Consider the following 24,450-nt stretch of genomic DNA (forward strand, 5'->3'; position numbering starts at 1 on the left):
GTACCCTCAAGTCTCTCTTTACAGTGCAAACGCTAAAGCTTCCTGACCATACTTGGTGGCCCTCTGTCAGACTCGCTTCAATTGACCCAAAAGTGGATGCAGTATTCTAGATACCAGGAATCTTTCTCCTGGAGAAAAAATAAAAGGGATTTTTCTTTTCCCCCTCTGAAGGTTGTTTCCCTCCTTTGAACATGGCTGTGTATATGTTAGGTTGCATGTTCACACATACAGATATTCTGGACCTAAATATTTATTCTCTGATTTTGTATAATGACATTTGGGTTTTTCTGGATGATACTAATGTTAGTAAAAGACAGTTCAGCATAAAAATACACATTTTAATGTTAATGTTTACACATGTATGCATTAAAAAATTATTAATATATGCACACAGTCATTACCTTTTACGACCAAACCCCTAAAAAGGCAAGGCTTTAGGTATCCCTTGTACATTGTAAATCTAGTGTTTGGATTTTTTCTCAAATTTGTTTCTCCTGAGTTAAAGGATGATGTAGAAATCTCCGTTAAAAGACAAAAACAAAGAAGAAAAGTATGAGAAAATGCTTTTTCTAAGGCCAAGGAAGACCTAAGAGCAGAAGGAGGAGAAGGCAGCAAATGGAGTCAAAATTCCCAAGCTGCTTTCATGCTGGCACTGCAGAGATGACAGAAGGTATGAAAAGCTGGCAAAGGGATGAGAGAACAGTAGGTGAAAGAAATGTGCACCCTGCATGATAACGGGTCTCATTGTAGCTCTACAGTTCAGATGAGGGGCGGCACATGTGCAGAAGCCTATATTTTGCTCCCTGAGAAGCTCTGAAGTTCGAAAGAGAAATAACTCCAGGGAAGCAGAGTCTTGAACAGCAAATCATCTAGCTAACTCACTTGGATTAAAGCACTAAACCTCCACCTCAGTCCAAAACAAGCTGTCTGAAAATCACTCTCTGCTTACTCCAGATTATCATCGCATGACAAGCAGTAAAAGAAAACAAAAAGACCCAGTAGACATCTACACAAGCATTCCTTAACTAGCTTCCACATACAAAACAGAGAGTAAATTTTCCCTGATTTGGGATGGCCTGGGAAATGTACTCTCCGCTTCGTCATTCATCATTACTGTGGCCATCCCACCCTTGGCCTGATACAGTCCCAGAAGCTTTATGCACATGCGATAGATACTCTTTTCTTCATCTGTGTCACCTGGCAGGCACTCAAAGTACTGCCACACTACTGGATGACAGAGGCTGCAGATGTTCATGTAATATAAGGGAAACTGTAACTGAAATGCTAAGAAGTTCACAAGAATTCTCATAATGGTGCAATTAAATTCTGGCCAAGGCAAAAGATAGGCCTGAGACCTCAAATGCACTTACAGGAGTCCTTCTTGTTGCTTTCACATTCCTCACCAGGTTCAACTCCAGCTGGCCTTTTGCTTTCCTAGCCATGTCTGTATGTTCACAGAGTGTTACTATACAGAGAAGTTGTGGAGTCTTCATCCATGGAGATACTCAAAACCCACCTGGATGTGATCCTGGGCAACTGCTGTATGTGGCCCTGCTTGAGCAGGGGGGTTGGACAAGATGACCTCCAGTCAATCAATCTGTTACTCTGTGGGTCCACTTCAGAACACATTAGAAAAAAAGCCCATCCTCTAAGGACAGTGAGGTAAGGAAATAAAATCTTTCATTTTGATACTTCTGAATTAATATGTAACTTGTATAGCTTAGTAGTGATACAATAGTTCTTGCCCCAGGGGATATTCAGGTGAGCATTTCCACACTTTATGGCTAAATCTTGCAAATGCTATTATCAAGCTTACAGTGAAATTTTGCTTGCTCAAATTAAGGGCTGTAAGTTAATAACACGGTACGTTCCAATGGTGATTCCTGCAAGTCATTATTGTTAACATTTTTGAGATTTAAAGCATTTACATGAGTAAACTGCAGCTGCTGCCCACTACACTTGTTAAATGCTATATGTTAGTGCAAACTTCATATGCTATGTCAAAAATACAACCCAAAAGTCAATGAAAAAATCTCCTGTAACATGCAGAGACAAACATAAGCAAACTCTTAATTTCTGAAATATCAATAAAAACATTGCGTTTTGCAATTTTTTTTTTTTTTGCAAAAACACTGACTCCTGTTCTTACATCTGCTGTCAAGAGTGGTTCCAAAGAATGTTTATCAATATGGTGATAGGCGCTTTATATATATAAAGTTTTAAAGTTATTATACAAAACCCATTTAAGTGAGTAATAAGGGCACTATAATAAATTCTTTCAAGCTTGGTAAATCACACCATAATTTGTGCACACACTAAATGCTGACCAAATTCATTAAAAGCAATAATCACAAATTGCTTGGGGTTTCTATTCACTATTAACAGGCTTTAAATAAATGCCTGTGAGATTTAGGAACAAAAGTTGTTTTTGAAACTTTCCTCCAAGGTTTTAATAAACTTAATGAGAAGGGGAAACTCAAAAAACCTCTAGAAACCTGAGTATTTTTCACTTGTAAATGCTGAAACACTGAAAACATACACAGTTCTGCTACTGCAAATGCTTCTTAGTCATAACTAACTAGTCCTCTTTATTTCCAATGAACATAATATTCACACTACATTTATTATTTACCTCTGCAGCCCACATCCCTCATCACAGACATTCAGCCTTCAGATTCACAATTTTCTGCTGTGTTGATGCCAATTCTCCTGCCTTTAACCTGCTGGCAGTTCTGTATCCCCTCTCACACAGGAGGTCAGGATGAAATGAGAGCTGTAACCCAACATCACTCCATAAAACAACCTAACTCCTTCACTGGACCACACAGAACTTTTCCTTAGGGACTAAAACCCACTGATCCATGCAAATGTGCAGTGCAGCCCACCTAAATTAATGAGAGGATGGCTATTTCTCTCATTCTATGTACTGCTACAGAATGTAAGGAATTAAGACATACATATTATATTGGGGTTGAAAAAGAAAACAGTCTTTTAGAATTACAGATTTTATTACTTTAAAATTTATGTTGATTAATTTAGGTATGTGCAAACAACCAGGGAAGAAACAAGCACTTATGTCAACTGGTTCTTTTGTCTCCGTATTTGTAAGTGAATGCATTGCTATAACACAGCTTTTTCATTCCTACAAGAATCAATTGCCAGCAACCTTCCCCTTCCCTTAGAAGAAACTAATAGAAAATTTAGGCGACAAGAAAAGGACGTCTATTTCAAAGAGATGGTTGGTGAGCAGTAAAGCAGAAATGCACACCTTGATTCATTGATGTATTCACATTTCCAACAAATACCTATTTGATAAGGCCATTTCCTCACTCACAGACACAGCACAGAAAATTTCCCCTACGAGTCACTGATTTATATTAATATTAACTATTTTACCTGTAATAAACACGCAGTGTCTGGATTTCTTCTTCTAATTTTTTGCACTGTTGAAGAGCAGCCTCTTTTTCTTGCTGTGAGGCTATCAATTCTGCCTGTGAAATGATAAACAAACAATTTATTCAGAATATCCATATTGGTTTGAAAACATAACAGTTCTTTGTGCATTCATTTCAGGCATGCTTTATTATAATTACATATATAAAGTTACACTGTTTTGTAATGCTGCCTATTCAATTCTTATAAATTTTTTTTCTTGTTCTAGCATTGCAATTGTTTCTAGTTTTTTTTCCTAGATGTTTTGAAAGCTCCCCTCACATATAAGGTAAACCCCTTTGCATGGCTAAGGTTAGACCTCGTCAGTTCAGCCGAGTGTTTATCAGCCCACATATTTCATATTGATATAATGTTTCTGCAGTGCAAACCCGTTGATCAACACGCAGCGAGTGACGCAAGGCATGCAGCCACAAACTGCCGACGCGTGACTCTCGGGCTGCACATGGCGCTCCGGCTGCTCCTGCGGTGGGAGCCGCTGGCCGATGGTACTGGCTCCCTCTGGGATCTGGGTGCATTTTCACCCAGGATCTGGTTTATAGCGGAGTGAGGAAATCCCTCAGCAATTGCTGTCATCTCCCACCTGCGAACCCTCCCGGATGTTCCTCCTCCCACTGTTTATTCACACCGAGCTGCAAAGGGCTCCTGACTCACAGCCATTATGGAAATTGCAGCATGTGGCTTGTAAGTCAGGAAGGTGGCCAGTCCCCTCCTCCCCCCAAAGCCTTACGGTTAAAAAGGTGGTAGGAGAAATAAGTATCATGTATATTTAATACAGCTGTATAGCTTAATCATCATTAATTTTAAAATGTCCAGTTTCAATTGCACTGCAGGACTCCCTTGAGGGCCCAGGTACCATATAAATTATCTTAAAATCAGCCAATGATTAATTGTTGTAACAACAAATAAGGCTGGGCTTGTACAGCAATTCTTTGACACATGAGCCTAAGCATTGGGCTGCTTTCCAATGTTTTTAATTCATGGTGTAAGTTATTAATTGTACAAATTGTAAAGCCCCAAACCAAGAGGCACATGTGTGCAAAATGCTGACTGCGGATTCTGCCAACTCTTTAGGACAGTGTCGCGGAAAAGTTTCTTGGTAAATTAAAGACCTGTTATATGAGCTACAAACACATGAAGGGAAATGCATGAAGCTCAGCCCCTAGCTCTGCCAGACTCATTGTATACTCATGAACCACTGTCTGTATGCCTCAGAGTTTCTCTCCTAAAACAGGGCTCCCACTTGCTTCTGTTTCCTGTTTGTCTGTTAAGATTGTAAGTCTTCAAGGCAGGTGTTTTACTGTTTACTGTCAACTCCCAGTCATCTATGGGCAATTTATTCTGCTGGTTGATTAATCATGTCCTGGATATGTGGCTGACTTCTGGCAAATTTTATTAAACACCGTGTTGCACAGATGCAGCTACACAACCACCAGGCTGTTCAGTGTGTCACGTTGCACCCAGGGTTTTGCATTGCCTGGGTACAGGACCCACTGCTGTAATTGCTTCTGTAACAGACAGGCATAAAACTTTAACAGGAAATTCTCTGGAGAATAAAAACAAACTTTCTTACTATATGGAGGCTTCCTTCAGCTTTAAAAGCCCAAAGTGTTAATGTTTAACCTCTGAGTGACAGTGGTTTAAAGCTTCTGATACTGAAAACAATGTACTGGATGCTGGCAAGCCCTAACTGCTGTCAGCAAGAGGTTAAAATCCTCTGCAGGTGAGCCTCTTGCCCGGTGCTGGTTGCTGCCTTGCAAGCAGAACTCACAGAACACAAGGATGTTAGCCAAACCAAGCTATTTTCTGTAATTATACTGTTCTGTAGGTGAAACAACATTCTTAAAAACTGGAAAACACGCTAGAATCAAAGTAGGTGGTTTGTTCTAGAGGCCAATAATTAACATCCTTGCCAATTTTCAGTGTACTGTGAAGTGTGATTGAAATGGTAGACTGGAAGGAAATGTTTGCAGCTGACACACCTACTCACGGAGAGATTAACGGCTGGTCTCTTTGGAGAACTATCATAAAAAATACACCTAATGTTCCACTTGCTTTTCAGGACAAAAGTCAGAAGGCACTGGAGTTTGAAGACTCTTATTTATGTCAGTTTTTCAGCAGAAAAAACTGCACTGATTAGACTGGGTTTGCACCAGTAAAAATAACAGCAGAATCAGGTGCTTTGGATTTAAAAAAAAACTAACCAACTAGAGAAACTGAAGGGAAGAAAAGTAGACATTTGCTAACCTCTTCAGTAGCATGTAAGGATTGATACTAGGGAGCTGCATAAGCCCAACAAAAATTCAAGCACAAGAGTTTTTGTGCACAGCATGCAGCCATGCGACAAAACCAACCCATCATTCACAGGCCTGAAGAGTGGTAAACACAAATAAACGACTCAAGTATCAACCCAAAAGAGAGATGTCTTCCTTCACTACAAGAAGGAAAGCAAAACAGTGCCCATTACAAACTCACTTTGCTAACTAAAACAATGGTGCCTGCACTACCTATAAAACATTTGGAAGACTCCTTTAATGTATATTGAAATCCATCCATAGCGCACATGGCAAAAATCCTACATGAGCTCACCTCTAGTAATAACAATAGCTCCTTGGAAACTTTTTAACAAAATATTATTCCTTTGGATAATGTCAAGCTGTGGAAATCAGAACTCTTCACAGAAATGGATCAGTTTTGATTAAATTGTTTTGGAAGGTAGGGTAAAGAAGGAGCCACAAGAAGAGAAAGAATTACACCCAGGTTCCTCTGGTGGAGGCTTTCCCCAAAAAGGCCAATTTATAGGTGAGGTTGGTCACCACTTTGGTACAACGGTCACCCGCAGTGAAGTTCCTATTTAACCAAGAAAGGGTATTCTGATCACTGGGACAAGGTCTTTTTTCACCATTTTGTTGTGCCCACAAGTTCTTATGCTTTTATATCTGGTTTAATGTGGACAGAACCTTCCCCCTTCTCTGGCCCCCACCCTGCTTTCCTGAAAAAGGGAATTCTTGTTTCTACACTTCCCTCATTTTGCATTTTAGCAAACAGTTACTTCTTGAAAAATTAAATTTTCCAATTAAATCTAAAAAGCTAATTACTACCTATCAAACTTAAAATAGCCAGCTCTTGACTAAGAAAATCTCATTACTGGTCCTTTTACTGTTGCTTTTGTTTCAAAATATTCAAATGAACAATGCTATGTGTTTTCTTAACCCAAAGGCTTGAAAAATACAAGATTTAAGCAAAGGAAAACACAGGGTAAAACTAGTTTTTATCTTTTCTTAATTCCTCTAGGGCAAACATGAGCGCCCTCAACTCTAATCTAAATTGAAAGAGGTAAGAACATGCAGAATCCTAGGCTGTCAGGTTCCCTGTGGGTGAGAGATGGCTTTTATAATGCTTTCCAACATCCAACAGAAGGAAAAAAATATTCAGTGAACTTGAGTAATAAAGCTTCATAGTTTTATCTTTTTAGTGATTATTTTTCTCATGCGTTTATACAGGGGATATATATTTCCACATATATATTCATAAAGAACATATATTTTTCCTTCGTTACATAGGCTAAACAAACAACATTTTCTGTTTCCTCCCAGTAAGCAGGCTCTCCGTTCTCCCGATCGGTTCAAACCCATCTCTCATGAGTACTCTGCTAGCAGTACATCCTACCTGCGGTGGCAACATCTCACCCCATACATACTTGCATACGTTTTGCTCACAGTCACCCTCTGGTATCTGCCTGTTCCCCTGCCCACTGTTATTGCCTAGCTAACAGTGGAAATTCTTATTCATCCTGTGAATGATGATACTTTACACTTGGTACCATAGAATTCCACCCCACTGCTTTTATTTTTCCAGTACTTGAGGCCATTCCAATCTTTCTGCAAGATAGCTTGAACTGACTTTGTATTAATAATATCTCCACTTTGTATTAATAACATCTCCCAGCTCTGTGTCATCAAGCAATTTTGTTGGTACGCTGCTGCTTTTCGTGCCAAAGTTTCTCAATGACAGCATTAAAGAAAACTGGTTCAGCACCAATTGGTGAGAAATTGGAGAGAAATTCCGCTAGTGAAATCCTTGGACCTTAACGTTTCTCTTTTCAAAGCTGTTTGCTGTTGCCTTCCTGCTAACTAGTTCCTTATTGCCTTTGACTAATCCCTCATCTCCTTCATGGGTACATGACATTTTGCAGACAGACATGAGCTCAACGTGCCCATCCTTCCAAACAAGAGATGCTAGGTGAAACCAGTTAACAGCAAGCAGCATTTCCCACATTAAGCTTGTGCCTGCTTGTAAAATAACAATATACACATTGCCCACTATAATTAATAATTTTCCACAGGGCACCACATATAAGCTTGTGTGTCAGCTTATATTTAACAAGTTTCCTTGTCTAAATAACCAGTTATCATACCAAAGAAGAATTCTTGCGTGATCTTACCTGGGTGAAAGCTGTACTTCAATCCACTATTGAGGGAGCCATGTTTTAAAAACATTTTCCTTCCAAATTTGCTGTGAAGGCTCACAATAAAGACTAACTGGTCTACAATTGTGAGAATTATGTTTTTTGCCCTTCTAAATCTAGATGCTGCCTCTGCTAATTCCCTGTCATATGACGCTGTACACAGCCTCATAGGATTTGTTAAAGAACTTTACTGTCATTCTTGCAGTTTCAGGTACCACCTGTTTCAGATCTGCAGACAGAAACCATCCATTATCCCAGTCTGAGCACAATAATCTGAAAATTGATGATGTACTCCGTTTCCACACATTCACTTTTCTTAACCCCTGGTCCTCATAGCTGACATCATCACTGCCCAATGCTGAGAGAAAAAAAAAAAAAAAAATCACACACTTTCAGACCTAATCTGGATTATCCTTGATCCCCATGCCATTCCCAGAGAGGTGGCACATTTCCTCTTTCCTTGTTCTCATTTCAGTTGTTACGCTATTGTTTATTTTAATTTCCTTTTCAAGGGCTGATTTAGCTTAACCTCTGACAATTTTCATTCTAAGACATAACTGTCTTGTTTAATAAGTACTCTTACAGAATAGTTATTATTACTTTATTCTTGTTGAAATTATAATTAACCCAATTAGAACTGACAGCCTTCCACCCAAAGCGTTTTCCCCTGGCTTGACCAAGATACCTGTTAACATGCTTTAATTCAGTAACAGTTGCTACCAACAGCTTTCTACTGATCCAGGATATTCCTATGGATTAGAAGAAGGCTGGATGAGAAGTCTGGAGGGTCTCAAAGGTCGTTACTGCAATTTAGGGACTCAGTCATTTACACTTGGTAGAGCTGCGTAATGGGGAAACGTGACAATAAGATGTCTTTCTGCTCTTTAGGTCCTGTGTTATTGGAAGCCTGAAATGGAATCGAGCAAGCACAGCTGAGAATTGCCCATTTCTCGTGGGGCAGAAGTATGCTCCTGCCGATATTAGCAGGCTAGCTGGACAGCAAGGGGTCAGGTGTCTTCCCAGGGCAGCGGGAGACTGGGAGAGGGAACAAAGGTTTCTTTCACTCTGAATTAGAATGAATAAGCAAGGGGGAAAAAAAAATCTAGAAAAGCGTTTTAAAACCATGGAAGAAATATTCTTACCTTGCGCTATTTTTAATTCTTTTACATTTTACACATCGCATCAATAAGAGAGGTACGTACTGCATGATAGAGCAGGTCACGTTGTGACATGTTATGACATCCAACTTCTAACCATTCTGTTATTTTTACATTAGCCGCTGCTACTTAGTGCAGATTACAACAGCTCATCTTATTTTCTATATCAAAGTGTCAACATATCAAACTGTTCTACCAACAACAGAAGCAGGTGACACTTTGATCTAGAAAAGAATATAAGCACTTGTCTTATTAATTAGGGGATCAGAGGTTTTCAGGGTCAGGAAAAAGACTCCAGCTAACAGGAGGGGATGGAAAATGCCTAGCACACTAATAACACACTAAGTGATCGCCTTGTTTTTTAAATCACAGTGCTAACATGTCAAACTGTTTCATTACAATACAAACAGGGGACACATTGACCTAGAAAATGAGATGAAATGTTTCAGCTTGCATTTAAGTTTCAGCTGCCCTCGACAATTTTGAAAATGAAAAGTGAAAATTAAAACTATACTATGGTAAATGCTGCAAATTATTGACACATCATGAAATGCATAATTAACAATAATAAATCCAGATTTAAAATATAAAGTTAAAACTTCATGTTGAATTTTTGAAGTTTGAAATGTAGTTTCAAATATTCCCCAAATAACACTTCTGGGAGATAAACTTGAGTGGGAAAAGTTTGGAATACTAACTGAAATCATTAGAAATCAATGCAAAGTTGTTTCTTAAACACATTATTTTCTAATGGGAATGTTTTTTACTGAACCTGTCTTAACTTAGAGTAAATCAAGCAGCTTTATTGCAGATCACTGCTGGATCTGTGCTGCTGTGGAGGATCACTACAGCTACAAAAGCTACACTGAAGAACCAGCTGAGGGTTGTTTGTCTGTGTGAATTTCGGGGTGACTGGTGGCGGTGGGAACTCTAACAGCCTTTAAGCTACAGCTTCCCGCAACGCACCGCCACAACCACACCCGGGTTGACATTCCCTCTGGGCACAAAGGAATGGGATCTCAACAGCAAACATGACCTTTATGAGTTTGCATCAGGATCAAACAATTAACCATAATAAGATTTTACTCTACAATCTAATACTATTGTTGGTCAGAATAAATATCAGTTAATGAAACTTTTTTTTTTTTTTTAATAAAAAAGCATTGTTTCACTGGAACAATAATGCCCTGTGAAGATGCATTGGTTTAGATGGAAATATTTCTGAGGAATGTCAGGCAGAATTTCTGACAGAAGAGAGAATGCCTCCCCAGACGTGTGATTAGGTTATTTGTTTGGGTGCAGAAACCTAATGTTGAGTCCCTGTCTCTTGTGCTAACTCACTCTGGACATGGCAGATTCCCACCACCAAGAATATTTCACTGCTCTAAAGTTATGTGAATTCCCCATGTTTCCAGTGACTTTCGTTGGTCTATGTCCTCTCTGCAACTGGCACAAATGATTTTTTATTAAATTGCTATGTGAAAAGCAGAACCAGACAGAAGATGTATTGTGGGAAAGCAGACTACTTCCACAGCCCAGCCATCAAAATGTTTGAGGGTGTCCAACTTGGATCAGGGAGCTGATCAAAGATGATGCAAGTGCACCAATACTGGCTTTTTAGCATGTACAGGTGCATCTTTTCCAGCTACTTTACAAATAATGTCTTCATGTCTTCTCTTATTTGAATTTAAAATGGTAACCCCATAATCTTCCTTTTATTCCAAAATGGAACTGTCATTTTCAGGAACTGTTGTGCTGCAAGTCTGACTAATGCCACCTTCCCCAACTCGATCTTTATGCTATCGCTAATTGAATGGAAGCTTTTCAGAAGACTTGTAAAAGATGTTTCTATCTGAGGTCCAGACTCTTGTCTTCATCTCAACAACAAATTCGCCAGCAAGAATACATGACCATACCGTATGAATATTGCTTGTGTGGACATTCATTTCTGAGAGGTCCTGTTGTGACTGGGATGACAGCAACAGGCCACAACAAATATTAGGCAGATTGTGCAATCAGAAGGAAAAAAAAAAAAATCACAAAACAGCTTTTTACTGCTCTGTTAAGGAAAATGAAAGGACACAACAGAATTTTTGCCCAGATGAGGTACATAACTGGTTCATTTTATTACAATAAGCGCAAACTTAGTATCTACCAATTATCTTAATGCAATACCAGTTGAACCATTATGCCTGAGGTGTAAATGCCTCATCCTTGTACTGCATGGTCACATCACATGGGGAAGCACACTTGCACCAGCAGTATTTGACAAGCAGTTTCTTGTCTAAAGTTACTCTTTCACCTAATGATGTGCCCAGACGAGCACATATTACAGGCAGATTCAGTCCCTTATCACATTATGCCTATATGAAACGCTTACGATACTTTTCGGTGAGAATTAACAATTTGCTCATCTAACCTTAGATATGATGTTGATACAAAGTTTATTCATCATCTGCAGTATTATTTTGCAATGTCTTATACCCCTTCCAAGCAATATATGGTATGTTGAAATTGCAAGAAAAATTAGCTATTCAAAGGACAATCCAAGGCATGTGATGAGCGTGTGAGACTAACACATGGAACCATTTTATCGTAAAGAATGATCACAGAGTGAGGAAGATTAATTTGGAATTCTGCCCCTGTAAGGCTGACCCAAAATTGTAATTGACTTCCCAGGGTCAAGTTTTCATTTATGGTTTCCATTTGTTTGTGTACATAGTTAAAAAACCCAGAGACACTGTCATACATACCTACTATGTGCATATGGGTAACTACCTGAGGATACCTCAAAGTTTATTTCGGTAAGATATAAACTTAGAGACAACAGAGTCCTGAAAAATTTCAAGGATGACAGCTCTAAAATACATTCATAGCTGGATTTGGCTTTTCAGATAAATAATGCCATGTGCAGAGATGCTGACCTTTTAGTAGAAGGGATTTTATTAAGAACACAAGCTGGAGGTGCTTTAACATAGCAAGTAGTTAGGTCTCTGTATACAGGTAGGGAGATAACTTGCCTCACTACTAAACCATGATGCACACTGTGAAAAGAAACTCAAAAGAAACAATTAAGACTGTTTTAATAGGGAAGCAAAAAGCCATTCAAAACAGTTATTTTTGCATAGTGGCTGTGCCTTTAGAATCTATATGAAAAGAACAGAAGTAAGTTCATTCCTCTACTTCTCAGATTAAAGACTGCTTACAGCTGGGGGCATGTGGAAAGGGCACATTTCTCAGTGTTCTGTAATTCAGGGGTGGCCCTGGTGACATCACACACTTTGTTTCTGATCTAAAAACCAGCTGGAAAAATGCAATTTTAAATAAATATTGGAAAGACAGCAGCAATACGGAGAAACTCATTGGAAGGTAAAACAAAGCATGTTCCTTTGGGCACGGTGTACACTGTCTAACTAAGGAAGCCTTCTTACGTCCCCCTGCATGGCTACACAGGTAACTAGACTAGAAAAGAGACACATCCCTTCTAAGGCAGACCATGTTGTCAAATATAAGCTTAAAAAAAAGAAGTAAAAAACCCCCTCCCTGATCTCCTTTAGTAACAGGCATGTTTCCCTCAACCGTGAGAGACCTGACTTGCTTCACATGCGCCATGAAGACTATTACACTATATAACAAATTTTACTGGCAATTTCCTTAGGGGAAAGCAAGAAGAAAACTACCATGTAGGCTGAAGTGAGCTGAAGGAGCCTTCCAGGTGGTGTCTGAGACCTACTGGTGGATTACTCTGGGAAAGCTTCAAATGTCAGCACCCACGGTAAATCTGTTGTCCACACAAATGGCTTTGGCCACTTACGATATCAAGTCAGTATCTGTCACAAACAGCAAGTCGTCAGCACAGGATCCAAAAGGTAGTGTTGTAATGTTGTCTCAGAAGCTTTGCGGTAACAAAGACCCTATTCAATAAAAACAACGTTCCCCTCAGCCCCAAAAGTGTCCTATCCAGTTTGGGGCGGAACTAAACTGGCACAAGAACAGAAGAAAGTTCGTGTTACAGCCAGACATGTTTTATCTGTGCTGCAGCCAGAAACTGTGTGTGCTTTCAGGGCTCTCCATCTGGTACATTTTCAGGCTCTGCTAACAGACCCCAAACTGACCACAGCAGTCACCTCTCTGTTGCTACAAAGAACCAGCCAGAAACCACGCTCCAGCCTTGAGACCTACAGGCATGACCTGCCTTGTCCTTCCATGTCAAAGGCTCTCTTCTGTCCATCCCGAAAAGGAAGGGCTGCTAACACCAGATTGCCAAAGGGAACGGGTCCTGGTATGTGGTATCATCTTGGAGATCAGGTTAAAACCATGCCAGGGAAGTTTCTAACAAAAAGCATAGATGATTGCATGTCATTCTGCAAGCCCATGCCCTGACCCTATCTTAGTTACTAGAGTAGGTACAGATATTGGGTCTTGTCAACTAATAAGGCCTTAATAATCTCAACCAAGATTGATAAACCAGACTTATGTATGAGTTCGACCGACAAGTTGCTTCTCTCACTCCCAGTAGGCTGGTGACACAGTCCTGACTGTTCAACAGGTGTCACCCACAGCTTCACGCCAAGGATTCAGGAGTAATTCTGGCTTGGGCAAATTTTTCTAACCTTACCTCACTAATCAACCTCTACTGCAGCCTCCCTCCTACAGTAAAGTCCTTGGCTTTGACCTCTGACCAGCCACTGACCATGCCCTTCAGACTGGATTCTGTTACGAGACATTCACTTATTACAGTTCCTTACCCCTGATTTCAGCATGAAGTCGAACCAGTCCACCTGAGACATCAGTCTGAGACACTTAGTCCAACTGAGACATTCTGCAACATTTCACAAGTCTCTTTTCCATGAGAGAATATGTACACTGAAATCATTCATGCTTCATAAAAGGGGCAGAAAAAAGCATGCAAGGCAGGAACTTGAGCAAAAACCAAGTTAACAGTTTAAGCTCCAAAGCTTATAACTGATGCTAAGTGATGATATACTCCAAACTATAACCTTTTGTGCAAAGAGACAGAATGACTGCTACCTCTTGACAGTCAGTACTTCTGCAGAAGGCAGTAGTGTCTAATCCTACTATCAGAATTAAACTAAAAATGTTTCATAAAAGCCATGAGTCTGTACAAGATTATAAAAATGAATTGTCCCAATGACTTCAGTGGGACTGCTTCAGTCCAGAACTCTTCCAGGATTTGGAAGGAAAGGCAGGGAAGAGCTTGAGTAAATATTTAGCATTTCACCTTGTGCTCTTCACCTTATGGAAGATGAATTACTAGCAGGTATACACAGTCCAGTTTATCTGACCTTTTCGTACACACAGAAACTCAGAATCAAAGTGCTGAGTTCAACAGCAACTGTTATACTTAAGAAAAGAATAAATCATTATTGAATAAATGTATCTGTTAGCAGGAGTAAGAAAGAATCCATGAGTATATGCCCCACACTGACATGTCCAGATCTTAACTATCAAGACATTCTCTAACCATCTTTGAATCTGGCAAGCCTGTTAGTAGTACTACTCCTTTGATAGCTGAAATTCTCATCAGACAATGTAGCAAGAAAGTCTGGGCTCTCTCTCCAGCTTTTTGTTTGTGCCTAGCACTTTTGGGAAAAAAGCTGGGAAAACATCAGATTGATGTTGTGTCTAGCACTTTTGGGAAAAAGACAAAGCTGAACGCCTGCTCCTGAGGCTGGCTGCAGGTTCCACTACCTTGAACTACTGGTGCGACTGGGGTGGCTGTGAATTTCTGACACACTGTGAACAAGCTACAATCATGTCTCCTGTGATGAGAGGATCTCTCAATCTGTGCAATTCCAGATGTGTAAAAGGGATCGATTGCAGAGGCTCAACAGCTGCTGCTGATTTTGACCAGAACAACCCCCTGAACCTTGCTTTCTCCACAATCTTACTGTAATGTTTCCCACCCAAGCAGAACTCAGACTAAGGATTTAAAATTAAAGTAAGAAAAGTGAATAGAGGAGTCTGTGAGAACATACATTTAAGTCTTTATAGGAATCATCTATCCCATGGGAAAAGTACAGGAAAGGATTCAATAGATGGTACCTTCCTATTGAATAAGCAGGGGATGGACGCCTCCATGGCTTGTTATGGATGCTAAACTGTTGGATGAGATCTGTTGATAAAGGCAAGTTACCTTCACACTCAGAACACAAAAGCATGTTCTGATACTAAAGATTTCCGGTCCTTTCTGTTAAAAATCTATTTACTAAATTTTATACAAGGTAATCTTATTTTCTCCTACTGCGTATCTATCGGATTAGGTTCTATTAGATCTTTGCCTTGGGCAAAAGCATTCTGTTCACTTCCTATCTAAGTTCTGGTGCACAGATGCAGAACACTGCACCAAATCTCTGTTGCAACTCACTCAGACTCAACTACGGCTCAACTGCAGAAAAAGGCAGTTGGTGCATATCTGATAATTCTTGTAATCTTCAGACGAAAGAGAAGGGAAAGAGTACTGATACATTACCCACCATCGTTTTCTTTGAAATCATAACTTGCAAAATGAAACAAAATAACCCACTGAAAAGATAAATGTTTTTGTCAACTATTAAATGCTCCCGTGATTTTCCATGATACAATCTAATGCAGGAGGTATATTTCTTTGCTCTTATTTGGGCAAGACAAAAGAAACCATTTCAATCACCCAAGATTGTTGCGTACAAAAATCATATCCTCATAAACCCAGAGAGTAAACACTTCTCTGTTACTATTTTACAGTCAGAATTTTAGCCAGTGCTTTTGTTTTCATTTGTTCAAAGCAGAATTTATACTTTTTTACTGCATCTATTACACATTTCTTCACTTGAATGCCTGTTTTTTAAACTTGTCTTGCCAGAATATTTTTAATTATGCAATCCGTACTCTGTCAATGGCAAGCACTTGGGTAGAATTTCTTATATACCTTTCAACATACCCAGCAGACAATTAAGAACTCAGTGTATAGAAATATTTGCCAACTGAAACGTTGGTGGGACAAGTTTAATCAAGTGATCTTGACTAACTTTTAGCAAAGAATCACAATTTTTTCATCATCAGTTTACCACTTCAAAATACCACTTTAAATGCTGTTTCTTAGAAATTTTTATTGACTCAGTCATTCACACAATCTGCAGTACATGCCTGACTTGCATAATACTTCAGGCAATAGTTCCATTAATACTTGAACACTTTCTTTTCATGGGTAGTGTAATGAATGCCAAATTTGTCTCCAGCTTTTAAGAAAATTTGGTTTTGCAGGGAAAATCCTGACCCATTGAAGCCAACAGAAGTTCACTGTTGACTTCAATGGGATTAGCATTTCCCTCTATTTGTATACATGCAATTTCCCTCTATTTGTATACATGCATTGTCTCTATTTATTGATGAGTATTCCAATTATATGTGTGCTGTACACAAGGATAACACACAGAATAAGTCTAATTAAAAGAAATGTCTTTGTGTTTGCTGACTGATACTATAAATGCAGATAATTAGATAAGCACTGTGCAGAACCCTCTGCAATACTGTAATGATAAAACGGTGAGATATTTGTGCAGTGCAAGGTGCCACCTGGCATTTACTTTTAAACTGACCAACGCAAGCAGGTTTTATCAGAGGAAGGAAAAAACACCGTCTGTGAAACAAATTTTGTGAAGGATCTGAACAGCAGTAATAAAATTCTTCAAATAACCACCGCTTTCAGAATGATGACACTTTTTTTGGGAAGGGGTGCAGTGCTATTAAACCCATACGCAAATGGGGAAACCCATTACCTTCTTTCGGAGGCTGCTGGATTGGCAGCCCTATCGCGTAGGCACACTGCTGTGGATTGTAGCTGTTGTATGAAACTCCACAAAATGCTTTTGATCCATTTTATCTTGCAACTTAGCAAAGAAATGTTGCAATAAGAAACACCAACAAAGATCTGAAAAACTTAAGCTCTGGATTACCATATTGTGTTCTCCTGCCATTCAATGTGTCAGACAAAGGCAGTGGTGTTCAAAGTAGCAAAAGAAAAAGAAAAAAGAAACTGGTCACAGAAAGTGCAGAGCACAGAGTAAATAATATTCCTCCACATCCCTACCCTTTCATAGATTTGTTGTTAAAAGAGTTGCAGCAATTAGGCTTTTGTTAATTACCAGCTGTTGAAACAGATGTGTTGACTGTCCTTATTAGCCAACAGCTGGGACAGGAGAACAATTGATGCTCTCTAAAACCAACAGCCAGCTGCTTTGCAGTAATTATCTCCTATCGATAATACAGGTGATAAAGGCAGCAAAAAGGTTATGAGCTTCAATAACCAAGGTACTGTTACTGAATATCACTGGAATTCATGGTTAATTTTAGAAAATTAGTAGGACAGTAAGTTGCTACGTCTGCTTCCTCTCTGCATTGTGCCAAGGTCAAGCAATAGGCAAATAACAGGGGAAATACAACCAGAAAAAACCCCAAACCCACAACACTACTTTTTTTTTTTTTTTATACTCTTATTATATTTCAAATGTCTTGCTGATCTTTAAGGAATGATTTTTCTTTAAGGTGACTATGACTAGATGTCATTTATCATTAACTCAGTTTCCCCATATGACTTTCTTTGCATTCAATTTTGCCATAAATGACTTTTTGGAATGTGCAGATGGTTATTCCTACCTGTTGGGAAATTTTATTATACAATATGCAATAAGATATGATAAACAAACGACTAGAGAGCAGGGCCATCCCTCTAGAGAGTTAGGTTCTAGTCTCAGGCACGCCATCAATTCTTAAGGAAATTCACTTCAATTCTTGGAATTCAGTTTCCCTAGTGCTAAAATGAAAGAGTTACGTTTATCTTGATCGATCACTTTGTGATTGATGACTTTAACATACTATTTAAGTGCAAAGTAATGCTTGCATAATACATTACTGTAACAGGAAAAAACCTGCATGCTTTTTTAGTATTGATATATGTCAAAGGTTATAAAATGAATAGTTCTTTTAGAAGCACTGGGCCAGACTTCCATGAATGAAAGCCACACGAGTAACTGCTAATATCTAAATGGAATGTATCAACATAGGCAATTGGATGGTTGGTATTTACTTCTGCTCCTGCTTTGATATATATTTTCTCATCTCCATATCCTATTAAAGTGCATTAAAAGAAAAGCAAAGGAGAGATTTTAAACCATTTCTATTAGCTGCTCAGTTCATCTCAAGCCAACAAAAGACGTCTACAAGAATCTACAACCATGTCTATTCACTAATTAGTCTGCACTTAAAGACACTGCCTTACTGAAAACAAGGATTAAGGCTGGTTGAATACTCTCCCTTTCATAGACCTCCCTTATGTCTCTGTTGGGTCATCATAAGCAGCTTGTTCTCTGAGCTTTAAGTAGGGAAGCTTGACAATCAGTTCTGGGCTCATCAGTAGGCGCTGGGGCAATTAACAGGACCTACCAACATTTTAAGGGACATGTAAAGAAATAAACTAGCCAAAAATTTTTAACAACAGGGATGGGTAAAAACGTCTCACACCCTCATGGCAGCTACGTTTTAAGAAAGACACGCTGCAGCATACCTTAATGCTTATTCTGAAATAAAGCAAAACAATGCACTTCTCTGTTCCTACTTCAGATTCAAAAGAAAAAAACCACATCATTATAGCAAGAAAATTGAAATGGATCCTTGTACATACATCCTCACATCTATTAAGAGGAATCCACAGCACGCTACGAAAGAAACAGAGAACTTGAGCCTAGCTGTCAGTTTTCTGCTTTTGCTAGAATGCTAAAAAAGATGGGAAAAGGGAGGGAGAAGGAATGGTTTTAAACAACGGCTTTTCATTTACTTTTCATTCTTTCCTTATTCCTCTGACTGCTTCTCTCTACCCTTGCAGTGTTTTCAGGCTGTTACACAGGGTTTTCCCCTGGAAGGCAAAACTTGGCTTTTTGCCTTTTGTTTGTCATCCATGAATGAGTTGGGGGCAGTGTGTGTTGGGGGGAGGGGGAGTTAGGGAGAGGGGGAAAATGGTTTAGTTTTGGTCTCACTCTGCTTTGGTCTACCAACGGAAAGTTACCATTTAGACTGTGCCAACAAGGAACTAATTTGAGCAATGGACAGTAACAGGGCTCATCTGCCTCAGAAAGAGATCTGAAGGAAGCTTTGTATCCAATGTGGAAAAATACTAACTAAATACAGGAAAGAAATCAGGAAATTCTTCAGAGCTGGTGTTCTGCATGGGTTTCCATGGCAAACTACCACAAAGCAACCAGGAACTTGAAGCCTTGAAGAGGAAAAGGACAACGAACGTTGCTTCACCTCAGCCAAGACATACTCTAGGGAACTTTCAAGCTCCACGTTTGCACCAAGGGCCTGTGCTGCCTAAATCCTGCAGGTGGGAGATGACCAATTCAGGTCTGGGAATTGGTCGCAACTGGAAGTGTATCTCTGCAGAATTAACCACCAGCCCCTGCTCGAAGTGCAGAAAAGCAGCCGAGGGAGTGTGCCGTGTGGCCACTGGCATGCTGTCAGGGAGCTGAACGCACCTGGACTTTGGTCTCGTGTCTTGCAACAGTCACAGTCCGGTAACAACACACAGCTTCACCTGACTCGCCGGCTCATCACAGCCACACTTCCCAGCTGAAAGATGGACTTCAGAAGATCTGAATTAACACATGAATCGGACACATTCTGTCTGCTGAGACCCTCGTGACCCTCCGCTGCACACCAGGGCCACAGCAAACCTGTCCCAGTGAATTTAATCCAGTGTATTTCAATGTCTTGGCATCTACCTTGCTAACAAAGCCTACTGCACATACCCTGCAACCAACACACTGTACGTTTCCCTTTGTATTTTGTTTTCAAGTAAAATGTCTGGAGACAGCACAGGCCAGTTCCCTGAGAACATAAAGTTGAAGACTGCTGCCCGAAACAAAACTTTTCTGGTATCTTATAAAATCGTTGTAAATGTGACAATCAAGCACTCAAAAAAATTCACCTGGCAACAGCTGCATTGAAACAAAGTTGCTGCAGCAACAAGTAACGTCACGGTGTTAATAATTGACATGGAAAGAATGAAAAGGTGAGCAAGGGATAAAGAGGACAAAAGAAAGATTTCAGTATAAACTTCTGCTGGTAACTAATCAATCAAAACGGAGACTGAAAGAGTCAGCATGAACGTTATATTGAAAACCGAAGTGAGTTTGATATCTTGGACTGCTCTTGTGACACTCTATTTTCTGCACCTGATTTGCAAAATTTGACAAACAAATCCCTCGCTGATTTGAATCTACTTTCATTTAATTCCCCCAAGAAACTACAGCAAACGCAGGAGCGGTGGTGGCTTCTCGTGTTTGCTGCACGCAGGAAAAGTGCCATGCGATTCCTGGTTCTGCAGGTTAAGGCAGGAATTAGCCGCGCTGTGGTAATGAATGAGTTTCTCAATTTACATAATCTAACAAAAGACCACTCCCCTTGGAGGGAGGAACTACATCCTAGAGACACTGTTTAGAAGAAGCTGTTTCGGATTATTGAAGTATCAACAGCCTCAGGTGAAATGGACTGCTATCTTAACATCCACCGCTACTACTGCTAGAGGTCAAAGCAGCAGGAAAAACTTTCAAGAATACAAGTTAAATATTAAGAAATCAAGACTCGTTTCCTCAAATCGCATTTTTTTCTGTATTCCATAATATGGCTGACTTGGTTTTTATACTAAAAACTATAAATCGTCACTGTTTAATTTATACCAATATTGCTTTGCCCTTTGCCCAGAATCGTGGCAGCTGGTAAAATTAACTGTTTTCTACAAAAGTCAGTCCCTAAATTAATTCGTTCAAGTACCAGAGTTAATAAAATGAGTAGCTCTTATATGAAAATCAAATACTCCAAAAGAGCGTACTCAGAAAATCAAGGAATTTGCAAGTTCAGCCCCAAAAGCTACTGTTTTTCAGTGAAAAGTAGCCAGTCTCAGTTCATGATTTGTGAAGACACACTGAAGTCCCCCCATTTCTCCAAGATGGAAATCCAGCTATCCTGCATGTCTTGAGGGGAAAAAAAGTACTAATTCCTACTGGCTCTTAGGGATATATTAACAGCAGCTGAACGGAGATGCCATCAATAGGCCACGGTTTTTAAAAATATCAAAATCTTTCAGCAAAGAGTTAGTGGTAGCTTAGGAAATGTAAATAATTAAAGATGAACTGTAACTGTCAAAATTATGTCATAAGAATATTTACAGTTCACTGGACTTAATGACACAGGGCTCAACACTGCTCCCACTGAAGTCGATAAAAGTTGTCCCAGCCAGTTCAGTAGGGGCAAGGGGTTTCTTTCTGGTCTAGTCACTAACAAGTTGTCACTGTTGGCAAGAATTAACGAACTTCTTATTTCCTAGAAAGATTAATTAATTTTTCAGGCTTCAAGAAAATGATACTTCTACAGTCAAAGAAGCATTATTTAATACTCAGCCTGTCTGCTGAGGCTTCACAGTGTGACACAAATTTATAATACAACCTACTATAAAACTTAGATTTCTTTTTAATTTACTGCACTGTGGTATTCAGAAAATTTCTGAGAACTTTATCCAGCATCTAGGTGATATATAACCTTCCACAAAAAGTCTTACTTTTTACATCAACCACACTGCAGTGGAATTGCCAGTTTCTCTGAAAATAAGCCCTTTTTATAAAAAACAAAATTTCTCTCTCTCCCAGATAAGCCGCTAGCTCAGAGTCCATAATCAGCAACGGTTTTTCAACTCTAGGTAACCAGTCCTTTCACTCTCCGAGTTACCAGCTAACCCTTTTGCTTGTCCTACTCCCTTCAAAAATCTTTAGTTTACAGATATATTATTTTAATGGAATTTTTGGTAACCCTCCTTATATTATAAATACAAGCAGGAGTATTCCTAGTAGCTATCATTATCATCATCATTGTAATTTAGCATTTAGGTTGAAATTTTTGCTGCTACAAGCACTGAAAGTAACTGCTGGCATCTACAATAAACTTCACAGCTCAGTAAAAAACCCCACAGTAACTAAGTAAGTATTGATTGACAAATTCAAAGTATACTCAATAATAAAAGTATCTTGCCATTTCATTATTACTGCACTGATCAAAATTATTATTTTAAAAAAAATACAAGTTTCCAAAAGTTTGCAAAAAAATACATTAACCATTCATAAGCTTTCCTAAAGTGTAACTGTAACATACACATTTTAGTTATTATTCCACAGGAAGAAAACAAGTAATTTTACTAAGGAACAAAGATTAAATCAAGAATATTGACTAGAAAGATCTCCTATGCCAATACGTATTTTAGGAATTTAATTTTATGAAGAACATTTTGTTAAGAAGGTAAGTAATGGCTTTACACTTAATACTTTTACATACAAGAAGGGGAAGGACAATGCTAGGGAACCTGTCTCAAGGTTAGCCTAATCTCCTAAACACGTATTTTATAAAAGTAGATATCATTAGCAACTGATTAAGCAAAAAACCAAACATACCCCTGGATTTCCAGGGAACACATCTTTACCCTGTTTCATTATAAACAATGAAGGACAAAAGTCAGACAACCTCTCACCGTTCAATGTGTTATCAAGCTTTTGACAGAAGCCCATTAAACACGGCTTGGGAAGTTCTCGGCTCATTTGAAGTGGAAGGAGCTGCTTTTTACCAGCTGGAGACGCCTCGGTATCATTGCTATACGTAAACCACGTTTTGACTGAAATGATTCCAGGGACAGGACTACTAGCTCTCATCAGTGACTAACAAAGCAAATGAAGACCTGGTCCAGATTCAGTGGCTCTGTTCAGAAAGGCAACTTTAAAACACCTGAGGCTTGTTTTATTTATTTTGAAGTACTGTAAGTACAGGAGAAACACAGGATTACGTACAGCTACATGATAACGCTATATATATATGGGTGTATAGGGCCACACACACCTAAATCCATGAGTGTACCTTTCCACACAGATCTATGTGTATAATTATACACAAATACTACACACAGAGAGATGATGTCATTTATCTCCTCCACCTTCAGCCACCTAAAGTTTAAGTGAACCAGGCACTTTGGAGGAACATTTCACCTATCTTCCCGATTTCCCTTTAGGGAAAAAGAGCTGCCCCGTGGTGAGAGGTCCCCTGCTTTCTATTGACTATAAATGGAGCCCTGCCAAGTGGCAGCTAAAGCGGGGTGAGCGAACCCCTTCCTTGGCAGGACATTAATAAGGTCACGAAGTCGAGTACAGGGCTATTAGGAAACACCAGAGGTAAGGTTACCAGTACACATGCATCATGATGCAACTTTTAACTGCACGATCACTCCCCCCCCCCCCCCCCCCCAGGCTACTTCCTACCTGTTGCACGGGGTGGACCTATACCTGGGCATGAACTATCCCTGCCCAGCGAAAGAGCCTGTTACCTGTTTATTCCTGTTTCTTTTGTTGCAGCCGTTGGAACCGGACTGCAGCAAGAGAGCAAAATTGCTTCATATTGAACGGAGCCGAATGCTGCTCAGAAGTTGCGGGATCTTTCCGTCCTTTGGACAAGGCACCTTAGTATGAATTAACTGAAAGTTTTCAGAGGCATTCATAGGATGCTACCCATTTTCTGACTGTGCAAGACAAATCCCTTGTGTCTAAGCTGCAGAAGTACCGTGCACTCACAGCTGCAACCGAAGTCAATGGGAGGCGGAACATAAATGCTACATAATGCCTCCACATCAGACCTCAGACGAAATTACCCAAGACTTCAGCTGCACTGAAAACAACTAAGAGGAAATTTAAAATGTAAGTGGTTATCCACACAGTTATCATGAGTGAGAAAGTTTATTTCCAGCATTTTCCGCCTGTCATCCATGACAGAAAAGCAGCAGATTTTGATCCGTGAAACAGCACATCAGTGAAAGAAGGGACTGTATGAACAGGACGGCCGACACCACACAAGTAGGAGGCTAATCTTCTCAGTTGGAAACTAGCTGGAGCAGCCAGGATATTAAATCAGCAACACAAGGGGAGGTTATTTGGAAGGCAAATGAGGTACATGCTCAAATTCAGCACCTAATGAGCAAGTTGAACCAATGTGGCAAAGAATATAATGAAAAGAATCTCTTAAATTGTTTCTGTATTGATCCTAGGAATCTGGGTGAGCAACAAGAGGAAACTCTAATTGATGGGAATAAATTTTATATAACCATCATTCCTAAAACCTGCTGGACAACTGGCATGTTAAAATCTCTGATTAGCAGGAAGGATAAGAGAGGCAGTAAGGGAACAGGATACCTTAACAAAAACAAACCATGCCATTATTCCTTTTAGAGTGATCAGTAACACAGGACCACAGCTCCTGAACATGTAGAGGTCAACACGTTAACTAAATTAAGAA

The 24,450-nt window shown here is 39.5% G+C and overlaps 1 protein-coding gene across 13 annotated transcripts in view; it reads right to left on the reverse strand.

Annotated features, from left to right (window-relative positions):
• The window catches only part of MIPOL1 (mirror-image polydactyly 1), a 197,360-nt gene that overhangs the window by 50,761 nt on the left and 122,149 nt on the right, over positions 1 to 24,450 (reverse strand). For all 13 annotated transcript variants that reach the window (XM_056346943.1, XM_056346954.1, XM_056346951.1 and 10 more), the window contains one exon: positions 3,397 to 3,491. In XM_056346943.1, coding sequence (XP_056202918.1) covers positions 3,397 to 3,491 — 95 coding nt within the window. The remainder of the gene's footprint in view (positions 1 to 3,396; positions 3,492 to 24,450) is intronic.

This window comes from Falco biarmicus, chromosome 7, assembly GCF_023638135.1.
Source record: "Falco biarmicus isolate bFalBia1 chromosome 7, bFalBia1.pri, whole genome shotgun sequence".
NCBI lineage: Eukaryota > Metazoa > Chordata > Aves > Falconiformes > Falconidae > Falco > Falco biarmicus.